At 45.4% G+C, this 15559-nt stretch overlaps 1 protein-coding gene across 1 annotated transcript in view; it reads left to right on the forward strand.

Annotated features, from left to right (window-relative positions):
• Positions 1 to 2552: 2552 nt before the first annotated feature.
• Positions 2553 to 15559, forward strand: part of LOC143933191 (uroplakin-2-like) — a gene marked incomplete at its 5' end in the record, with an annotated part of 42706 nt that continues 29699 nt past the window's right edge. The window contains 1 exon segment of the mRNA XM_077456114.1: positions 2553 to 2718. Within this exon segment, the coding sequence (XP_077312240.1) occupies positions 2553 to 2718 (166 nt within the window).

The raw sequence follows: 15559 nt of genomic DNA on the forward strand, positions 1-15559 counted from the left end.
TACAAACAAAGCTGAAATGGCTATTGGTGTATGCTGTAACTGCATGGCACCAACATGCTATGACAGGAATACGCTGATAAACACTAGGCATTATTCATGAAATTACCATAAAAGTGGAGCCCCCTCCCCTGTCACATTGTTGAGCTGACAGGAAAATTCCCCCATTGCGGCTCATTCCGCACAGGTAATGAAGCTCAGCTGTGAGTGTCTCTGCCCATGCTCAGTACGAACAAGAAGCTGCATTCCCCAGCTCTGTGGAAACTCCACAGCCTGCTATGGAAGGGGTGGGGGGGGGATGAGTCCTGAGTTTGGAGCACTGTACTAGGAAGTCTCCTCACTGCCATGACAAACCAGTAAGGAAATTGTCGGCTTTATCCGCACGGAACGGGCGAATCTGTGTGCGCGCCGCTGGCCGATCCTGGCACTGGCGCGCGTGGATTTTATTTTTTTGGTTAAAATAAGTACAAATTGGTTGATATTATTTGGTCTTTGTGAAAGTTAGTCTACAAGCTGTGGTGCCAATATCTGAAAATTGATCACACCTGAAGTACCCGACGGCCTATCTAATTTCTTGAGACCCTAACATGCCAGAAAAGTACAAATACACCCCCCCCCCCCCCATGACCCTTTTTGGAAAGGACACATTCCAAGGTATTTGGTAAGAGCATGATGAGTGTTGGGTTTTTTTTTTTTTTTTTTTTTTTTTTTTTTTTAAGCAAAGACCCTACAGGCTACAGGCATCATTCAGATATCCCTGCACAAAGTCAAGGCCGTCATATGACCGGTGGGCAGAGAAGTGGTCAACATGCTGTGTGTGGGGTGTTTTTATTTTATTTATATTTCTTTTTAAGTTGTCCATTTATACAATATTTCTAACACATAGCATGTACATACCAAAAATGACACCGCAAAATAGATTCTTCTCCTCCTCCTGAGTACGGCGATGCCACGTGTGAGACTTCCACAGCCTGGCAACATACAGAGGCTGAGTACAGCGAAGCATGGCTGGGTATCAGAGTATTGCAGGGTATCATCGAGTATGACTGACTAAGCCTGGCCAAGTATGGCTGGGTATTGCAGGGTATCACAGAGTATGGCTGGGTAATTGCCAGTAAGCAGTGCTGTGGGCACTACAGAACCAGCCCACAGGGCTGCTGACACAGATCTCTCCCCTCCAATGCTCTCCAGTGTGCGATCCAGTGGGCGCACGAGCGGAATTCTGGGAGGACGTCATGTTGACAGCCTCCCAGAGTTAAGAAACTGTCCTGTGGCGTCATTCGGCTATGGGCCGGTGGTTAAAAGGGAAGTGTGGTAGTATTCAGGGGGTCACCCAGGTGACTTCAACATCTTAAGTACCCTTCCCCAGACTCCTCAGCAGGGCCAGGTGCACCCACTCATTGGCTCTAGTGAAAGCTGATACCTAAAGCGTCCAACCAGGCCTGGTTCTGGGCCTGTCATGTGCACAACTGTACACATGACCAGGCAGAACTCTAACATAGCCCAGCCAAACTGATGTCAAAGTTAAACCTACATAATTAACCCTCAGAACCCCTTTACTGTTCTGAGCAAAAAACTAAATTTGTACATGACACCTTGTCCAAAGTGTCATCGCTACACTTGGATGCAGAATCTGTGTGTGTGTGTGTGTGTGTGTGCCCTGTGATTGGATGGACTGTGAACCTGTGTAAAAAGAGTGTCAGAGATGCAATTGATTGATTGGATGTATTGCCATCTAGTTTACTGTCCCTAAGCCCCGGTTCACATTGGTCCGATTTGGCATGTGATATGACATGTCATAACTCCTCATCGGTAGAAATGAATTTAAGAGCACCTTTATAGCTGCAGTACCTCCATTAAAAGGTTGAGACAGGATTGCAATCAGTGGTTTAGACCATAACCAATTTCACCTTTTTTAACCAGCAGTCCCTCTTTGAAGGTTCAACAGAATTATGAAGCTGATAAAGTTTGTTTAGCTTGTTTTTTTGCTTACCCTGGATCTGGAAATGTCTCTTGCTGGGTTTCAGCCTCCACAGAAATTGTAATGTCTTGCTGGACATTATGTTGACAAAGGGGTTAACTGGCAGTCTCTGAAGAATTTACCAATTTAGTTCTGTGTGTGTTTGTGGAACCTTGCTTTGTGTCTCTTGCTTCAGAATGTATAGGTCCTCAAGGACACTTCACTGGATGTTATAAAAATGGCAGTGGCATTAGCTGTAAAATTTTAATTTAGCAGGTTGTGGTGGTGTTTTTCTAGCAGTAAAAGAAAAGCCTCAATTCTGGGGGGTTGGGTGTTAGGAGAAGGGGAGAGGGATTTATTTTTCAGGCTGGAGCTAAATGATTCCGTTATGCTTTTGCAATTTAAGCCTTGAGTAGGGCATGTTCGCAGTTTGGCATGTTCGCTCTAGAGGAACCTGTCCTGGCACTTCACTGCAGGTCACTGAATTCTGAATGACAAGTGTCTCAAATTCATTCGAATTCGACACCAGCTTAATCAGCATGGGTGTCTTTTATGTTTTTGTATACTAATGTGTTTTTTTTTTTTTCATTTTTAGAACACAATGAAACGTACATTGTCCCAAACGTGTTTAACATACCGCAGTGCAGAACTGTGTTTGGTGAGCCACCTCCCACAGAAACATACGTGTTTCAAATTGGACCAAACCTCATCGATGGAAATAACACTCAAGTTATACGAATTATGCCTGGAATTGCCTATAAGTAAGGAAACTAAGAGAATTGGGGGGGGGGGGGGGGGTGACTAGAAGAGAAATGTCACTAAAACTTAAAGTGCACCCTGTTAAGCAACTAAGATATTGTACCCCTCCTGGATTATGTATACCTTACCCTTTTTGTGGTGTGTGTGTGGTGTGTTTTTTTTTTTTTTTTTGTGTCTTAATACACCTTTTTTGTTTTGTTTTTATTGTAATTGGATTTTTTTTAATGTTTTTTTTTTTTTTCTAAATTTCTGCAACTTTCACAAAATTACCCATTTAGTATACAGTAGTTGTACTCCTGCATTGTTAGCCCCTGATGGGGGGGGGGGGGGGCAGTCGACGACACTGGAGGTGTCTGTGCTAACACACACTGTGCAATGCTTTTCACCACTGTCATTATCAAGCCCTGAGCAATGGTATGCAGTCAACACTGAAACGTATGAATACAGACAAGAAGTGCACCTGAGGATGATCACTATGCTATGTCTATTGTGTCAGAGACCTGCAGACCAGGTCAGCGATAATGAGATCTGCAGCCATTGTCCAACCAGCCTGTAACACAACTTCTTACCAGCATAAACTGGTGTGGCACTGTAACTCGGTCAGCCGACTTGCTCCCTAGTAGCTTCTAATCTGCCATGTAACTGGATCTCTAAGTACTAACATACAGAAAGATGACCACTACACATGCCCTTCAGGTCTGGTATGGATTTTAAGGGGAACCCTGCACCAAAATGTAAAAGAAAATGGCGTAGGGGCACCTCAAAATCCATACTAGACTAGACAGCCGACTGATACTACTTTTGGGTGACCGTTCTTATATAGCTGAGGGTGGGGTCACCCGGTGAGGTAAATGGGTGACCCCACCCCCTTGGACACCGTGGGGGCTTCCATGGAGGTGGAACAGTTGCAGGTTTGTCTTTTTTTTTTTTTTGGCCCATTGGGTCGGCGTGGCTTTACATTGTGGAATATTTTTTAATAAAGGACTTGTCCCAAGCTGTCTCTCTCCTTCCCCCCCCCCCCCCCCCCTTTTTTTTTTTTTTTTTTTGTGTGAAATAGTAGGGGTACAATGTACCCCATTACCAATTCACATGGGGGAGTGGGATCTGGGAGTCCCCTTGTTTTTAAAGGGGCTTCCAGATTCCGATAAGCCCTCCCACCCACATAACCCCAACAACCACCGGGCAAGGGTTGTGGGGATGAGGCCCTTCTCCCATCAACATGGGGAAAAGCTGCTTTGGGGTCAGCCCAATGGGGTGAGACAGTTACTCTCTCCTCCCCCTTCTATTTTTTTTTTTTTTTTTTCTTATGCGCTTTATCTATATTGCCGAGACCCAACAATACATTACAGCCACGGCCAGTTTTAAATTACAATTTTTCCTTTTTTCTGCGGTACAGGCATACTACAGACACACCCCCCCAAGCACGATATTTAAAGGAATATTTCATTTTTATTGTTTCACTTTAAGCATTAAAAAATCACTGCTCCAGTTCAGCTTCAGTTTTTAAAACTTTTTTTTTTTTTTTTTTTGCATTGATACATGTCCCGTGGTGCAGGACCCAGGTCCCCAAACAATTTTTTTATGACAATAACGTGCATATAAGCCTTTGAAATTAGCTCTTTTTTTATTTATTTATTATTATTTTTTTTTTCATATTGGTGTCCCATAGACTTTAATGGTGTTCAAGCAGCTTTCGAATTTGCCCCGAACACCGCATATCGTTTGCAGAACAACAGTTCGGCACGAACTTATGCTTGGGCCGAACCGTGGCTGAACAGTTTGCCCATCCTTAGTGAGGAGTAGGGATGAGCTTCGTGTTCGAGTCGAACGTACGTTCGACTCGAACATTGGCTGTTCGTCCGTTCGGCGAAATCCGAACTCTTGGTCCGTTCGCGTCAAAATTCGTGTGGCGCTCACAGCCCACAATGCACTGCGATGGCGCAGTGCATTGCTGGCTCATGATTGGCCAAGCATGCACTGTGACCCCGCATGCTTGGCCAATCGCAGCGCCAGCAGCGAGGAGAGCCATGATTGTCCACAGGCAGGATGCCTGTGGCCAATCATAGGTCAGGCTGTGTAGTGCACGCCCCACACTATATAAGGCCGCCATTGAGGCGGCCTCGTGTAGTGTGTTGGCATCTGAAGCAGTGGGTGTTCTGTGTACCTTCAACACAGTACACACCGATCGTTTTTGGCTGATTTCCTATCTTGCTCTTGTGTAGTGGTTATTGTCTGTGCCCTGACCGCAGTATACACCACTATATTCACCTCGCCTATATAGCTAGTGATCTATCTTTAATAATAGAGCTTGCAGTCAGTAGTGTTAGGAGATGGTGCGTGCTCTGTACCCAGTACATACCGCTATAATCCACCTACATAGCTGTTCTCTATTTAAGCCCACTTGCCATCTGCAGGAGTTATTGGAAGTTGTGTGTGCCTCCAGCACAGCACAGTATACATCTGTATATACCCCTTTATCTCTGCTGTTTTCTGGTTATTGTCTGCGTGCCCTGACCGCAGTATACACCGCGATATTCACCTCAGCCTAAGGCCCAATTTTTCTGCCCCTGTTTAACAGGGGCGTTTTTAAGTACAATTTTTGATGCAATGCTTTGCAGCAGGGCTAATTCCTGCAATAAAACTAGAGTATATGGAAGAGGTTGCAGTGTGGTGGCACCAGCAGCAGTGCCTAAGGCCAAATTTTTCTGCCCCTGTTTAACAGGGACATGTAATTACAATTCTTGATATAATATTTCACAGGAGGGGCCCCTTCCTGTGCCCACCCAGAGTAACGGTGAGGACTTATAGTGTTGTGGCACCACAACCACCAAAGGTCAATTTTTCTACCACCGTTCAACAATGGCATGTAATTACAATTCTTGATATAATCGTTCACAGCAGGGCGCTCCAGCGCCCACCAAGAGTCACTTTGAGGGCTTACAATGTTGTGGCAAAACCAACACCTTGTTCCGCCATTTCTGCAGAGCATATAGGGCAGGCCCCTACTTTCAAACATCCAACTTACAAACCTCTCCTACTTGCAAACACAAGGAGACAGCAGCAAGTGAGATGAAAAAAGATGGACGACAAAACAAATTATACAGGGGTGATAACCCTTCCCTATGTTTTCCAAAAAGCTTAAAAATAGTTTTTTTGACTGGAGCTACACTTTAAAAATGTACCAGTTGAAAATTACAAACCGATTCAACTTAACACAACAAACCTACACAGTCCCTGTCTTGTTTGCACCGCCTGTATACTGCTGTTCTGAGTATATAGGGCCTGGGGGCCACACGCATTTCCTTTTTTTTAATATGGGTACAGGGTTCCCCTTAATATGTGTACAAGACCCAAATAGGCTGGTAATGGGCAGGGAGGGCTACCCATGCCATTTTTGTCAATGATTTTCAACCATATTGCAGGAACCAGATATAACATTAAAACCGCAAGCAGTTTTAAATGGTGTTATTTCCGTTTAATGTCATTTTGTGCAGGGACTGTTCTAAACACGGGAAACACGTGGCACTTCACAGGCATACTACAGACACCCCCCAGGCACCATATTTAAAGGAATATTTCACTTTTTTTTTTTTTCACTTTCATTGTCAGTAAAATCAGTGCTCCCGCCAAAATGGCCATTTTTAAAAACATTTTAGGCATTGACCCATGTCCCCTGGGGCAGGAGGCAGGTCCCCAAACCCTTTTTAGGACAGTATCTTGCATATTAGCCGTTAAAATTAGCACTTTCCATTTCGAACGTTCGAGTCCCATAGACTTCAATGGGGTTCTAACGTTCGTAACGAACGTGGGGTCCGTTCGAAAGTTCTGGTACGAACCGAACCGGGGGGTGTTCGGCTCATCCCTAGTGAGGAGTACAAAGACAAGTGTGCCTTGCCTACAGTCAACCATTGTGGTGGGAGTGTTGTGGTCTGGGGCTGCATGAGCGCTGCCAGCACTGGGAAGCTACAGTTCATTGAGGGAACCATGAATGCCAACATATACTGTGACATAGCTACATGATTCATATTAAGTCCCAAACTATGCTTATAAATCACTTAGAGGTGTACTAACTTTTGTTGCCAGTGACTTAGACAGTTGTACAAGCTGTACACTCAGTTCTTTACGTTGTAGCAAAGTATAATTTCTTCAGTGTCCCGTGAAAAGATACAATATATTTACAAAAATATGAGGGGTGTACTCACTTTTGTTAGATACTGTACATAAATAACAAATAGCACAGCTATTTACAAATACAGACTGTGGAGGGCAGAAGATCCCTTCACTGGGTTTAACTACTTCCCACCCTTAGGATGTCCATAAACATCCTCAGGTTTCAGTAGTTATACTGGGATAATGCCTGCACTTACAGGGATCATCCCAGTATGGATCTTTTCAGCCAGCGATTCATAGTAAGGTAAAAGTAGTTTTGAGTGGCTAATCTTTCTGTAATCCCGGAAATAGGGAGTGAGGAGTAGTTTGTCACTTCTGGTTCCGCCTCTTTGTTTACCTGGTGGCCTTGGAAAGCGGCCGATCTGTGTCTGGCTGCATGGGAGGCTAGAGTAGAGATTTTGGTCTAATAGACCCCAGACCTCTCAATAAAGAGGACCTGTCAGGGTCCATGCGGTCACAAGAGATGTTGTTAATCCCTTGTGATCCAAAAAAAACGTTTTTAAAAAACAAACATTTTGTATAAAACAAAAATTGTCCCGGTCCATCGTGTGACCGCATATGTAAATTGTGATTCCTACATGGTTGAGGCATTGCACGAACCTCAGAGCAAGAGCCAAAAATTCTAGCACCTGACCTCCTGTGCAACTCTAAACTGGTAACCTATTAAAGAGGAAGTAAACCCTGATGGGTTTACTTCCTCTTTTTTTTCCCTGCAAAGGTAAAGCATAATGGACTACTATGCATCGCATAGTAGCTCATTATGTGTCACTTAGCTGACACAGGAGCCAGCGAAGTCGCCGCTGATCCCTGTAGTCCGCCGCATCCATCTTGCTGGTGGCGTCTCGCAGCTCCGACCAATGACAGCGGCGAAGCCGCGATGACGTCACTCCCGCGCATGCGCACGGGAGTCGCGTCTCGCAGGTCCGCATCTGCCATTCGGCGAAGCCACGATGACGTCACTCCCGCGCATGCGCACGGGAGTCGACAAATTAGGCAAATCCATTCTTGGATTTGCCGCATTTAGTGCGCCTGCGCGCCGCTGTCTACGGCGCATGTGCCGTAGACAGCGGTGCCCATTTTCGGGCAAATATCTCCTAAACCATATAGGTTTAGGAGATATTGCTTGGACCTACAGGTAAGCCTTAATCTAGGCTTACCTGTAGGTCAAAGTGGTTTGAAGGGGTTTACTTCCTCTTTAAGGGGTTTAAAGCATCGCCTATGGAGAGTTTTAAGCACCCTAGTGTGCCGCCATTCCACAGGAAGATACAATTTTAAAGCGTGACATGTTTGGTACCTATTTACTTGGTAATAGGGTTAAGCTCTGTGTTCGACTCAAATGCATGTTCGACTCGAACACGGGCAGTTAGCCTGTTTTGCAAATCCAGAACTTCGTGGGCCGTTCGCACCATATTCGCGTGGCACTCACAGCCCACAATGCACTGCGCCATCACAGTGCATTGCTGGTTCATGATTGGCCAAGCATGCACTGTGACGCCGCATGCTTGGCCAATCACAGCGCCGGCAGTGAGGAGAGCTATAATTGGCCATAGCGCGGCAGCCTTGTATAGCATGTTGGCGTGCAGGGAAAGAGCAGGATAGGCAGCGACAGTGTCTTTTTTTTTTTGCATGGGAACTTAGCACTGTTACAGTGGGTGTTGTGTGCCTCCTGCACAGTATACACCTGAAGCTACCCCTTGCTTGTGTTCTGTTTCTGTAACACAGGCAGGCAGCTGCAGTAATTAGTCGGTGTACTGTGTCATCTGCTCAGTGTGCACCTAAAGCTACCCCAATTGCTGGTTTTCCCATCTCCCTGCAGGCCATTAGTGTCTGGAAGGCCAACAAGGAGAGGCAGACAGTCACAAGCCAATAAGAGGGCAAGCAGGCTCTGTGTCTAGAGACAACCGTGCTGGTTGTGGACAAGGTGCATCGCCATCAGAATGTGGCCATGGGACACAGAAGGGTCTCAGCTGTTCTCCTCCCTCCACCGATATCATGACCAGGTTGTCAAACAAGTATCTTTAGTTATCTCCCATATATTAGGTCATATGTGCCAAATCCATGCAAAAACAAAATTGAAGCTCCAATAGTGTAAAACCTTTTAATATAACTCAAATATAAAAACAAAACTGCACTTGCAAAGCACAAAGGAAAGATCAACCTTAAGTCCGATGCGCCGGCCGGACGCAAACGGACAAACTCATCGTTCCTGGGTACAATTCCTTCGTAAGGGGTGACGTCAGCGCATCGCTCAGCCCTACGCGTTTTGCAAAAAATTGCATCATCCATCCGTTTGCGTCCGGCCGGCGCATCGGACTTAAGGTTGATCTTTCCTTTGTGCTTTGTAAGTGCAGTTTTGTTTTTATATTTGAGTTATATTAAAAGGTTTTACACTATTGGAGCTTCAATTTTGTTTTTGCATGGATTTGGCACATATGAACTAATATATGGGAGATAACTAAAGATACTTGTTTGACAACCTGGTCATGATAACAGTGGAGGGAGGAGAACAGCTGAGACCCTTCTGAAGTGGGAGATATCTATTGTTACATGCTGTTGGTGACCTTCTGTAGTGGGGAGGGTCATGAAATTCTGGTAAGGAGTAATTTTGGCTGTATGGTGGTGGATCAAGCACTTGCTACACAGTAGAAGATTTAACGATTTCATCTATATTGGACTCTGTTGGAATTTAAATGTCTATATAATTACACATTGGGTGTTCCCTATTTTTGTTTTATAATTTATTTATTTATTTTTTTTCCGTTGTTCACTGTGATCAATTACCCTATAACCCTAATTCTTTAGGACTGGGGGTAATAGGCCTAATTTTGCACATTATTATTGAAATTGTGTCTAATGTTTTTTACCTATATTGAATTTTATGTGGGTTTATAATTTAGCACAGCTTACTCAATTTTTCACTTGTCCTTATTTTCGGCAGCTGGACGTGTTGAGCCGCATCATGCCGAAGACTTGGTAGAGTGGATGACCAAGCCCTCCTCATCCTCTCACCCAGGCTCAGGGTACTAGCAAAGCAGCTGCCAACGCATCTTCTTCCCTCGTCTTGATGTCATCAGTCACTCCTTCACTAGAGCCACCATTTCCTCCTGAGGAGTCCCCCGAACTGTTTGAGCACAGCGTTGGGTACATGCTACAGGAGGATACCCAGCATTTTTGAAGGCTGATACCCAGCTACAGGAAGGCATGAGCGCAGAGAGAGGGGGTGCCCAAGAAGGACAGCAATCTGGCAGTCATGTTCCACCAGCTGCAGCATGCTGCCAGGTTTGCTCCAGTGATGAAGAGGGAGGGGATGAGGTCACTGACTCCACGTAGGTGCCTGGTAGGAGAGAGGAGGAGGAGGAGGCACATCTCCAAGGAGGCAGGATGCCCTCCGGGGGCCAGCTTAAAGGCAGCACACAGACTAAATGCTAGCTTGGCAAAATTGCTAGCACTTCAACTGCTGCCTTTTCAGTTGGTGGACTCGGTCCCCTTCTGTGAGTTTGTGCAATGTGTGGTTCCTCAGTGGCACTTTTCTCATGGAAGGCAATTCCGGCTCTCTACTGGCATGTGGAAGGCAATGTCCATGCCTCGCTGGGCAGGGTGGTCAGCGGTAAGGTGCATATTACCACTGACTCATGGTCCGGCAGGCATGGACAGGGACATAGGCTATCTTTCACGGGGCATTGGGTCACTCTTCATGGCAGCTGGGAAGGATGCAGGACAAGGTGCAGTAGTATTGGAGGTTGTTTCGCCACCACGCCTCCAAAATGCTACTACTGGTTGTGACACCCCTCTCTCCTCCACACCCTCCTGCTCTTCTTCCTCCATGGCCTCTTCCTGCGCTCTGTCCTCGGAACTAGCGGTGCTCCATAGGCGTTCAAGGGGCTATGCAAGTACGCAGGCAAAAAGATGCCATGCTGTGCTTGCGCTAGTTTGTTTGGGGACAGGAGCCACACTGGGGCAGATATCTTGTCAGCTCTGCAGGGGCAGGCCGAGAGGTGGTGGTTGCCATGCCAGCTTAAGCCAGGAATGGTGGTTTGTGACAATAGCACCAACCTCCTCTCCGACAGGGACAACTGACCCATGTGCCCTGTGTGGCTCATGTCCTTAACCTAGTGGTGCAGCGGTTCCTGGGCAGGTACCCGGGCTTACAGGATGTCTTGAGGCAGGCCAGGAAAGTCTGTGTGCATTTCCGCCTATCAGCTAATGCCAGTGCTTGGCTGGCTGAGCTCCAAAAGGAGTTGAACCTGCCCAAGAACTGCCTTATATGTGACATGCCCACCAGGTGGAACTCAACTTTGGCCATACAGCAGAGCACCATCAATGAGTACCTGTGCGACTACGGCACCAGGACAGGGTCAGGGGAGCTTGGTTTGGTTTTTTTTCACCACGCCAGAGGGGCATGATCAGGGATGCATGCACTATTCTGTCCCCATTTGAGGAGGCCACGGGGATGGTGAGCAGTGACAGTGCATGCATCAGTGACACTGTACCTCTTGTCCACCTCTTGGAGTATATGCTGCATGGAATAATGGACAGGGCACTTGAGGCAGAACAGAGGTGGGAAGAGGAGGATTTCCTTGCCTCTCAAGGCCCCTTTATCCAGACAGTGTTCCTGCTGTCCCACCCATCACACAGGAAGAGGATTGTGTCGGCATGGAGGTGGAGCCTGGCACTCGGCATCAGCAGCAGCAGTCTTTTAGGGATTATTTCCAGTCCCAAGAAACCCGTGGACTTGTACGTGGCTGGGAGGAGGTGGCCGCAGATCATGTCGTCCTTTTGTTAAAAAAAAAAAAAAAAAAAAGTTTTTATTGATGAGAACTTAATGCACCACATAGAGTGTTTACAAAGGCATACAGTCAACGAACAGTAATATCTGTTACAATTCCAACATTCTACAGATGTTTGACAATGCGTAGCTATTGACATCTAACCCATATATTAAGAATCACTGTAAGGGGCCTGTCGTCCTTACTGCTCCCCTATCTAAGGAAAGCTCAAACATGTTAACAAGAATATTAAAAGTGATAGAAACTAAAACATGTCCTAAGATAAACGAAAGAAAATAAACTAATACAAAATGGCTCTCTAGTTGCGCTGCCAACCCAGTCATTGAAAAGGTTATGTGATTATTAGGTCCTATCTGGCGTACCTTGCCAAGTACATTACCTTTTTCCTGTAATACTGTGCTAAGAGCTGTTCATCCCATTAGCACTCTATCTAGTGCCAGTTGTGGGGGTGCCACATCTGGTGATCCCAGCCAACACTGCCATATGCCATAAAACTTATTTGGGTAGTAAGAAATAGTCTACGGATGTTCAATGATGTGGGAATAAAGCCGGACTGGCCCGGATGCACCAGGTCCGCCACCACCTTTGACAGTCTAGTAGCCAATACCCTAGCCAAAATCTTCACATCAGTATTAAGAAGTGAAATGGGTCGGTATGAGTTGGGCTGCAGAAGGTCCTTGCCGGGCTTCGGGATAACCACAATGATGGCCTTATTAACGGAGGCGGGTAAACTGCCCCCCTGAAGGGCATCATTCAGGGTGGCTAGCAGAGTGGGTAATAGTACATCTCCATACTTCCCGTATATTTCAGTGGGCAGACCGTCTGCACCTGGCGACTTGTTGTTTGCCATTTGTGCCACTGCCAAGGAAAGTTCCTCCAGAGTTATTGGTATGTTAGTGTTCTGATCCTGCTGTGATAAATGCGGGAATGAGCACTGGTCCAGGAATTGGTCCAGTTCCTCATTAGTGGGGTGGACTTTAGATGTGTATATAGGTCCCTGAAAAAGTCAGAGAATACTCGGGAGTCGACATGGCTCTGATCTGTGATCGTGTCTCCTGCTGCATTCCGTATAGATTCAATGTGTGTGTTTTCCTGCTGGGCTCTAGCAATCCCTGCAAGCAAATGACTAGTATTTTTCCCATTCATTTAAATATTTTTCTTGGAGAAAGAAGCGTTTGTTTTCTGCAGCTGATATGGAGACCTGTCTGTATAGGACCTGTGCCTCTTGCCATTTACACTCTGAATCGGGTCAAGGGTCCGATATATTTTTCCTCCACCTTGACCGCCTCCTGCATCACTAGGTTCTCCCATTCTTTGGTATTTGTTTTAATGGAGGTGATTTGCCTAATGATCAGCCCTCTCGGGTCGGCCTTCAAGGTATCCCAAATCACTACAGATGTGGCCGAGCCTCGATTTAATCTCCAGGAACTCCCGAAGGGTCCCAGGAGACTGGTCAGGCTCTGGGAAGATTACAAGCCAAAAGGGGCTTACCTTCCATCTGGGACTGGGGACAGTGTTGACTCTTGCGCACATGAGAGAGTGGTCTGATATATTGCGTGGCGCATACACCACCGAGGCGGTAAGGGTGCGCCAGGCTATTTCCCAAACACAGATCAATTCTAGATAAACATTTATAGGATACCGAGTAACAGGAATAGCATTGCACCGTGGGGTTTAGGTCCCTCCACACGTCTCGCAAACCAATTTCCATCAGGAACCTAGCAAAGGGGGAAGGCCCCCCGTGGGAGATTACCACCAGTCCCAACTTTAAATTTGTCTGTGTTTATCCATAACATTATTATAGTCTCCCAGCGCCCATACCAGTAGGTTTGGATGCAATGCTATGAATCGTGCTAGGCAATTCAGGCTTTCAAACTAGAAGGGCGGAGGAACATAAATATTAGCAATAATACAGTTTAAACCTGCCAGTTTGTAAAGCAAAAAAGATGTACCTTCTCTGATCATCAATCGGGGATTGCAGTAGCTGAAAAGGTACATGTCGTGAAATAAGTATGCTGACTCCTCTGGAGTAGGCTGTGTGAGTGGAGTGAAACTGAGTGGGATACCCACGACCTTTTAAGTGTTGAAATAGTAGCAGGCTGAAGGTGGGTTTCCTGTAAGCATACCACAGATGGTTTATGCACTTTTTATCCACTCTCTTCACTCCATCCCCCAGCCCCCTCACATTCCATGACACCAAAGTAGTTTCAGTGGCCATTTAGTGACAGATTTGTATATAACTGTCCGGAGGTAATACAAATACAGGTATACATTAAGCAGTCCCCCCTCCCCCAACCATTGCAGACATAAAAGATGTATATCCAGTCTGGGGATTGGGGAGTATAGGAGCGGTGATTTTCGAGACACTTGTCTCCATAGGGTTTAGCAATGTTCAAGAGCAAAAATAACACAATTCCTGCTGCCAGCAGGATGCAGACAAGAGTGAAACCTCTGCACTGGGAGATCCGCACCTCAGTTGAATTTGCACAAGTTTGCACAAAGCACTTGCACTTAAAGGAGACTGTTGTTTATTTATGGACTTGAATATTTATATCTTTTTATTTTTGATGGATTTCAATATGTATATTTAATCTATAGAGGCCGGATTCATTCTGATATAACATATGTTGCAGCCGGCTCTGTAGTGCGTTTACTATTTTAAATATATATATAATATATAATTTTTTTTTTTTTGTTTATTCTAAAGTTTATTCCTATGTCCTCAGGAGAGGGTACCCTCTTTTTGGTCTAGGTATACTCTTATTTTCTTGTATATCATTTGTTTATTATTAGGGTGGTTCACTTATATCACCTCTGGAGAGTGTTTACTTATTTGCACATTTATAAGACGCACTTGGCACTTTATGATCAATTCACTGTTTTTTGGCTTTGCACTCAATTGAAGCAGTTGTGTTTCTGTGGAGGTTTTCAATTGACTCTGTAGTGCGTTTACTTTATACTATTCAGTAGACATTTATAGATATATATTTTTATATTACACTATTGATTTATGTAATTGGGCATTATACTTATCACCCTCAGAGGGTTATTTAATATAGGGACAGCGCAATACCAACATATCTTTAAGAGTGAAACCTCAACATTCAATAACCAGAAAAAAAGGTTCCAGCATAACGGCAAAAAACATAAAAAAAATAAATAAAAAAATAAAAAGGGGGAAAAACAAAAGATTTTGCATCCTGACAAAAAATGCAGGAGCACAGTTGCATTGGGTTTGTCCTTGCAGGACTATTGTGAGGGGAGGCCCTAGTGTCTCAGTTCAGCTGATCCAAAGGGACTTGCAAGTCCTAGTCATCGGTGGAGTGTAGTAAAAGCAAAAGCATTTTGTAACTTTCCGCCTTACAGGAGGAAAAATGGGAAGGTGGGCATAGTTCCTCCTTTCTGCCACCCAGAAAGGCATGACAGCTGGAGCAGCAAAAAAAAAAGGACTGAAGGAAAAGTCAAATGAAAAGGTTAGGTAAAGTATAGTCAATCCCTAGAGGTTGCAGTTTTCTGAAGGGTATGCTCTGCTCGATCTAACCAGTGAGATGCATTGGCAGGGTTGTCAAAGAATTGCGTCTCCCCATTCGCTGCGACAGAGCTTGGCCGGGTATAGCATGGCATATGCAACGTCATATTTTCAGAGGTGCTTTTTAATTTCAGTGAACTTGGCCCTCTTGTGTTGCAATTCTGCAGAGAAATCCGGATAAAATGATATGCGGGCATTATCAACTTTCATAAGATTGCCTTTTGGTTCTGGCCTGGGTCAGGGCAGCATCACGGTCTTTGTAGTTCAGCATTTTAAACAAAAATGGCCGAGGAGGTTCCCTGGGCTTAGGCGGCCTGGGTGGGACTCTGTGGGCCCTTTCCACCGCAAACATGGGGG

This window comes from Lithobates pipiens, unplaced genomic scaffold (assembly GCF_037356315.1).
Source record: "Lithobates pipiens isolate NorthernLeopardFrog02 unplaced genomic scaffold, aLitPip1_a1.2 Scaffold_27, whole genome shotgun sequence".
Lineage (NCBI taxonomy): Eukaryota > Metazoa > Chordata > Amphibia > Anura > Ranidae > Lithobates > Lithobates pipiens.